At 37.7% G+C, this 7,897-nt stretch overlaps 1 protein-coding gene across 1 annotated transcript; it reads left to right on the forward strand.

The window, feature by feature from the left end:
* Positions 1–534: 534 nt before the first annotated feature.
* On the forward strand, positions 535–969 carry LOC110452036. The gene has a single exon (XM_021500298.1). It carries the CDS (start codon positions 535–537, stop codon positions 967–969), a length of 435 nt encoding a protein of 144 aa, XP_021355973.1.
* Positions 970–7,897: the final 6,928 nt, after the last annotated feature.

Genomic DNA, 7,897 nt, shown 5'->3' on the forward strand with positions numbered 1-7,897 from the left:
AAAGCACGCGATCGGATTCTCAATGACTTTTAATAGTACGTTTAACATGCAAAATAATCGTTATAAGTTTTCGGCTTTTATAGAATGTGGTTGTTAGAACGCAGCTTGGCATTATGATTAGAAGCAGATTGGGTGTTCTGTGGTCTGTAATTATAATAATTCCGTAGTCAAGTACGTTAGAAGAGATTCAGTAAAACAATTTAACGTTCCTTCACTCCCATTCAATACTTAGATATTTATTTCTACCATTGTCTGTTGAGTTTTGCTTCTCTAATGTGATTAATTTTCGATTTATCACTAGAGTTTATCTTGATAATGATTTTCAAGTAGTCATAAGATGGAAGGATATGTTAAATCAAATTTCATATCTCCCCTACGCTGCTTCATGCCCGAGGGTTTTACTTAAATATGTGTCAATGAATTTGTGATCTTGTTGATACCAATATCAATTATTTTATGAAAAGTTCTCTTTACACAACCGATAAGAATTTCTATGACTAGTACGGTATGTACACTGTCACATTCATCAGACAAATGACCAGTGACAAGTATGCACACAAAGATGTAGAATGTGCACAAGTTGTCCACAACATCATACTTGAGATAATCAAGAAGGGGTCTGAGAAGGATTTGACCACACATATCAACACCATAGATGCCACTAACAACATCAAATCTACATGTGAGGAAGAAACCAACGGCACAGTGCCCTTCCTAGACACTCTACTGGTAAAGAAAGAAGGCGGAACCGTGAAGGTATTGGTCTATAGAAAAAAGACCCATACGGACCAACATCTGAACTTCAAATCTCTCCATCCTTTACACCAGAAGTTAGGCGTCGTACGCATATTGCTCAACAGATGTGATATAATAGTCAAAGAACAACAGTACAAAACACAAAAACAGTTTCACATCGCTAGGGCAATGAGATCATGTGCATATCCGGAATGGGCCATAAAACGGGAATAAAAACAGTGTCAAAGAAAGGGGAAGAATAAGACAATGCCAACCAGGGATAAGAACAAAACCAAAAGTCAAGTGGTCAACCCGTATATATAGGATCGTAAATGAGTTTTCATTTCATATGAGATTTTATGAAACGAGTCTTAGTTGTTTTTGGTTTTTTTATGAGCCTTGGCGAGCGAAAATTAAAACTTCGAGACGAGTTTCATAAAAGTTCATATGAAATGAAAACATATTTAAGATACTATTTATTACATTACTCAGAAAACTTACATTTTGACAGGTTTTAAAGCCAAAATGTAGAGGGCTTAATCAAACGGACACAGCCATTTTGTTGCGCGATTCACAATTGATGACGTCAAGTCATTGTCCATATTATGACGTCACAATCGATTTCTGACTGGCACTGCCAATGAAAAACGCTCCAGGGTATATTACACTAGGGACATATGTAAAAATATTACACGGGCGAATTCAATTGATAACAGGCCGATTATGTGATAAATAAAGGGTATATCAGAAACCATCCAGAGGATATATTGCGGTCATGGCATATCAACAGCCATGAAGCCCCACAAGACGCCTCGCAATATCCTAGGACACCCTCAGGATAAAACACATAAGGAAAACGTCGCAGAATGCGTATAAAAAATTGGATACAAAAACTGCAACGCATCGTATATTGGAGAGACTGGAAGGCGTTTTGGTGTCCGCCTTAGAGAACACCGGATAGATTCACCAGATCAGAAAGGAAGTAGTCGGAGTCCCAGATATATAAATCGGCAATCACAGACCATGCCACACAGACAAATCATGTAATTGACTGGGATAACTCCAAAATATTGGACATAGCTAGCAATCTGTTAAAGCGGCAGATAAAGGAAGTCATTTGGATACGCCGCAGTGTGCCAGTTCTAATTCGAGATGAGGCGGCTCACAGACTCTCGCACACCCATGACCAATTATTAAACAAAGCGTATCCTAATCGTGTCATTACTGTACATATATAACAAATAGTGTGCATACGCTTACAGTGTTTCCGAATCGCCATCGATTTGTGAACAATTCGTTTACATTTTACACCTTTGTGTGCATACGCTTCTTTGGTCATTTGTCTGATGAAGGTGACAGAGTACATATCGTGCTAGTCATCGAAACGTCACAAAGAAATACTTATTGGTTATGTAACAAGAAACTTTTCATAATCCATACTTACCAACATAAAGAACATGATCAGAAATAAATTATTTACGGACGTTATACTCTTAAACACCGGTACTTTGTCGATGTGTACTGTACAATCGTTCCCCTTTCGGTTTGTTGAATGAAAAAAGTTAAACAAAGACCTAATGGCATCTAAATTATACATTTAGGCTTTGTAAGCCTTATGTTTAATTATACATTTGTGTACTTAGTGTATTCATCGTAACATCCAATGCGTCAAAAAAACACTTAAAATGACAGGTTCTATTAATTTATGTTGAATTTATCATGCAATGCAATTAATTGTATGATCAATATCTATTATGACTACCCGTGTATTATACTGACCCAATTACCAGACAAAAGGATCAGTTCTTGATTCATTGTAAACTGCTATCTTAGTCCTGTGAAATGAAGTGATGCAAATAAATGTTAATGGAACGCCATGAACGTACCTGAAGGCACACACCCACATGATGTAGTTATTTATAACATTGAGATAAACGTTTGTTTAATGTTATGCCCTATATCCATTAGACGCCTATCTCCACTGAGGATCAAAGGTGGTCAACAAAGTAGGTCATCGGATTTCCTTCCTCGGAGCAGAGCATATTTTAAATATAGATCTGATCGTTGATAGATTGTATTGCTATAGAAAGTAATGGATCATGCATGCAATACATGTCAATAGCGTAGCAAAAATGCAAACAACATGGAATCCAGATCCGTTATCAAGATGACCTTTAAAAGCTTGTTTGCGGTTTTATCACTGACACTGAAGAGGATACCTATGTTTGGTTGCTGGCTACATTAGATGTTGTCACCGAATATCGACAGCTTGTGCCAAGGCATGATGAGTGACATTAGAGTAATCTACAAAACATATGATAAGCATGAATCGTCAATACTTCTCCATGTTAAAATGACTTGAAAATCATGGATTGTTAGATGTTTTACTTGAAAGCTGATCAGTGGGTGGTCGCGTGGCGCAGAAGATATCACACTCGCCTTTCACCAAAGTAAGACGACCGGGGTTCGATTCCCCGAACAGAAGTAAAAGGGATGGTGTCACGTGGTGTTTCTCCGGGTTCTCCGATATCCTTCAACATTACGATCCCCTGCGCGCTACCACCCTAACATCCGTGCCACCAAGAATGTTGTTGTAAGTAGAACTAAATATTCCGCAAAATAAGTGGAAATTTAAAAAGGGGTGAGATTTTCGTTAGTTTAGTTCAGCCATGTGTGACGCAAATTGGCTACACAACGTGCTAGGAAGGGTTTTGCCACACTGGACGTGTTGCTCGGTAGCACATGACGTAATGACCATCAGCAGGTATCAGAGTAGTATTACCAGCTAGAAAAAAGTTTAGAAAATAAAGTAAAGGTAAGCGATTCGGGACTGCCGAAAGAGGCCAAAAACATAAGAGCTGTTGGATGCTCCAAGTTGGTCAGTAAAACGTTTCGCATCGTTTTGGTTGATCTTTGATGACGAACTATTGTTACCAGTTTAGCCACAATAGTTTGACATAATGCCGTCTCATGTAGGGAAGGCCACTTCGCAATAGCTCACGGGAGGGCCGTGATATAGGTCACGCGATCTTCGAGACACTGCAAGAAAGTTGTTGCCTAGTTGCCGTATGAGTGACCAAACCATACGCATTTTCTTTTCTTTTCGTAATATTTTCTTCAGGTTTGTTAGTAATGAGGGAAAAAAGGTTACTAGTCTAAGTGTTTGTTTTACTGCTTTCCATGTGTATCCCTTTATTGCCATTCTAATGAAACTAAAGGTACGGTAAGGCTATTATATTTTCTATGTCGGCGTATGTAGCGGCTATCACTCGTGCAGTCTATTTTTTTACATGGGTGTTTACTTTTTTAGACGATCGGATGTTAGGGGGTTACCGGAAGAGGTTCTGGGCTCACTGCGCATACGCCATAGATTAAGCCAATCAGAATGGTTGTCCGATACAGGTAACAAAGGGCGTGGAGGCTGGGGTATAAAAGGGGATGCACAGGCAGACGTTCTTGGGGATTAACGCGGGTCAGTTTCTCGGTAGTTTTGGGGGAAACCGAAATTACAATACGATCACTTTTATCTACCGACGCTGGACAGGCTCTCCCCACGGATATCCTATTACAGTATAGACTATGAAAAGATTCTTGTAACACAACCAAAAAGTGTTTATATGTGACGTTTCGATGACTAGTACAGTATGTACTCTGTGACTGTCATCAGACAAATGATTAGTGAAGCGTAAGAACATAATGGTATAAAATGTGTACGAGTTGTCCACAAATCAATGTCGATTCGGCAACGCTGTAAGCATATTTACAATCAGCTGTTTACATATGCCCCGACATGTCTCGATTCGTACAAAGCGTAGCTGAAACGAGTCATTTCGTCTTTTCAATATTGCCTTGATCCATTTTTTGTCCTTTGCACTTTCTTTTTTATTATTCGTTTTGCAATAATCAGGAAAAATATGACATTTAGTCGCATAACCAGTACAACACTAACAATAACTCATGTAGCCAAACACTTTAACATTGATGTATACACACATAAACAGTACAACACTAACAGTAACGCCTGTAGCCAAACACTGTAACATTGATGTATACACACATATCCAGTACAACACTAACAGTAACTGCTGTAGCCAAACACTTTAACATTGGTGTATACACCCACAACCAGTACAACACTAACAGTAACGCCTGTAGCCAAACACTGTAACATTGATGTATACACACATATCCAGTACAACACTAACAGTAACTTTTTGTCCTTTGCACTTTCTTTTTTATTATTCGTTTTGCAATAATCAGGAAAAATATAACATTTAGTCGCATAACCAGTACAACACTAACGATAACTCATGTAGCCAAACACTTTAACATTGGTGTATACACCCACAACCAGTACAACACTAACAGTAAATCCTGTAGCCAAACACTTTAACAGTGATGTATACACACACAACCAGTACAACACTAACAGTAACTCATGTAGCCAAATACTTTAACATTGATGTATACACTCATAACCAGTACAATACTTACAGTAACTCCTGTAGCCAAAGACTTTAACAGTGATGCATACCCACATAACCAGTACAACACTAACAGTAGCTCATGTAGCCAAACACTTTAACATTGGTGTATACACCCACAACCAGTACAACACTAACAGCAACTCCTGTAGCCAAAGACTTTAACAGTGATGTATACACACACAACCAGTACAACACTAACAGTAACTCATGTAGCCAAACACTTTAACATTGATGAATACACACATAACCAGTACAACAATAACAGTAACTCATGTAGCCAAACACTTTAACATTGGTGTATACACCCACAACCAGTACAACACTAACAGTAACTCATGTAGCCGAACACTTTAACATTGATGTATACTCACATAACCAGTAAAACACTAACATTAACTCCTGTAGCCAAAGACTTTAACAGTGATGTATACACACCTAACCAGTACAACACTAACAGTAGCTCATGTAGCCAAACACTTTAACATTGGTGTATACACCCACAACCAGTACAACACTAACAGTAACTCATGAAGCCAAACACTTTAATATTGATGTTTACACACATAACCAGAACAACACTAACAGTAACTCCTGTGGCCAAACACTTTAACATTGATGTTAACATTGATGTATACACACATATCCAGTAAAACACTAACAGTAACTCTTGATCCATTTTTTGTCCTTTGCACTTTCTTTTTTATTATTCGTTTTGCAATAATCAGGAACAATATGACATTTAGTCGCATAACCAGTTCAACACTAACAATAACTCATGTAGCCAACCACTTTAACATTGATGTATACACGCATAAACAGTACAACACTAACAGTAACGCCTGTAGCCAAACACTGTAACATTGATGTATACACACATAAACAGTACAACACTAACAGTAACTCATGTAGCCGAACACTTTAACATTGATGTATACACGCATAAACAGTACAACACTAACAGAAACTACTGTAGCCAAACACTTTAACATTGATGGATACACACATAACCAGTACAACAATAAAAGTAACTCCTGTAACCAAACACTTTAACATTGATGTATCCCCACCTAACCAGTACAACACTAACAGTAACTTCTGTAGCCAAACACTTTAACATTGATGTTTACACACATAACCAGCACAACACTAACAGTAACTCCTGTAACCAAACACATTAACATTGATGTATACACACATATCCAGTAAAACACTAACAGTAACTCTTGATCCATTTTTTGTCCTTTGCACTTTCTTTTTTATTATTCGTTTTGCAATAATCAGGAAAAATATAACATTTAGTCGCATAACCAGTACAACACTAACGATAACTCATGTAGCCAAACACTTTAACATTGGTGTATACACCCACAACCAGTACAACACTAACAGTAACTCATGTAGCCGAACACTTTAACATTGATGTATACACGCATAAACAGTACAACACTAACAGTAACGCCTGTAGCCAAACACTGTAACATTGATGTATACACACATATCCAGTACAACACTAACAGTAACTCATGTAGCCGAACACTTTAACATTGATGTATACACGCATAACCAGTACAACACTATCAGTAACTCCTGTAGCCAACCACTTTAACATTGATGTATACACGCATAACCAGTACAACACTATCAGTAACTCCTGTAGCCAACCACTTTAACATTGATGTATACACGCATAACCAGTACAACACTATCAGTAACTCCTGTAGCCAACCACTTTAACATTGATGTATACACGCATAAACAGTACAACACTAACAGTAACTCCTGTATCCAAACACTTTAACATTGATGTATACTCACATAACCAGTAAAACACTAACAGCAACTCCTGTAGCCAAAGACTTTAACAGTGATGTATACACACACAACCAGTACAACACTAACAGCAAACACTTTAACATTGATGTATCCAGTACAACACTAACAGTAACTCGTGTAGCCAAACACTTTAATACTGATGTTTACACCCATAACCAGTACAACACTAACAGCAAACACTTTAACATTGATGTATACACGCATAACCAGTACAACACTATCAGTAACTCCTGTAGCCAACCACTTTAACATTGATGTATACACGCATAACCAGTACAACACTATCAGTAACTCCTGTAGCCAACCACTTTAACATTGATGTATACACGCATAACCAGTACAACAATAACAGTAACTCATGTAGCCAAACACTTTATATACACACATAACCAGTACAACACTCACAGTAACTCCTGTAGCCAAACTCTTTAACATCGACGTAGACACACATAACCAGTACAACACTACCAGTAACTCCTGTAGCCAAACACCTTAACATTTATATATACACACATAACCAGTACAACAATAAAAGTAACTCCTGTAGCCAAACACTTCAACATTGATGTATACACACATAAACAGTACAACACTAACAGTAACTCCTGTAACCAAACACATTAACATTGATGTATACACACATAAACAGTACAACACTAACAGTAACGCCTGTAGCCAAACACTGTAACATTGATGTATACACACATATCCAGTACAACACTAACAGTAACTCATGTAGCCGAACACTTTAACATTGATGTATACTCACATAACCAGTAAAACACTAACAGTAACTCCTGTAGCCAAAGACTTTAACAGTGATGTATACACACATAACCAGT

This window comes from Mizuhopecten yessoensis, unplaced genomic scaffold, assembly GCF_002113885.1.
Source record: "Mizuhopecten yessoensis strain PY_sf001 unplaced genomic scaffold, ASM211388v2 scaffold6363, whole genome shotgun sequence".
NCBI classification, from domain to species: domain Eukaryota; kingdom Metazoa; phylum Mollusca; class Bivalvia; order Pectinida; family Pectinidae; genus Mizuhopecten; species Mizuhopecten yessoensis.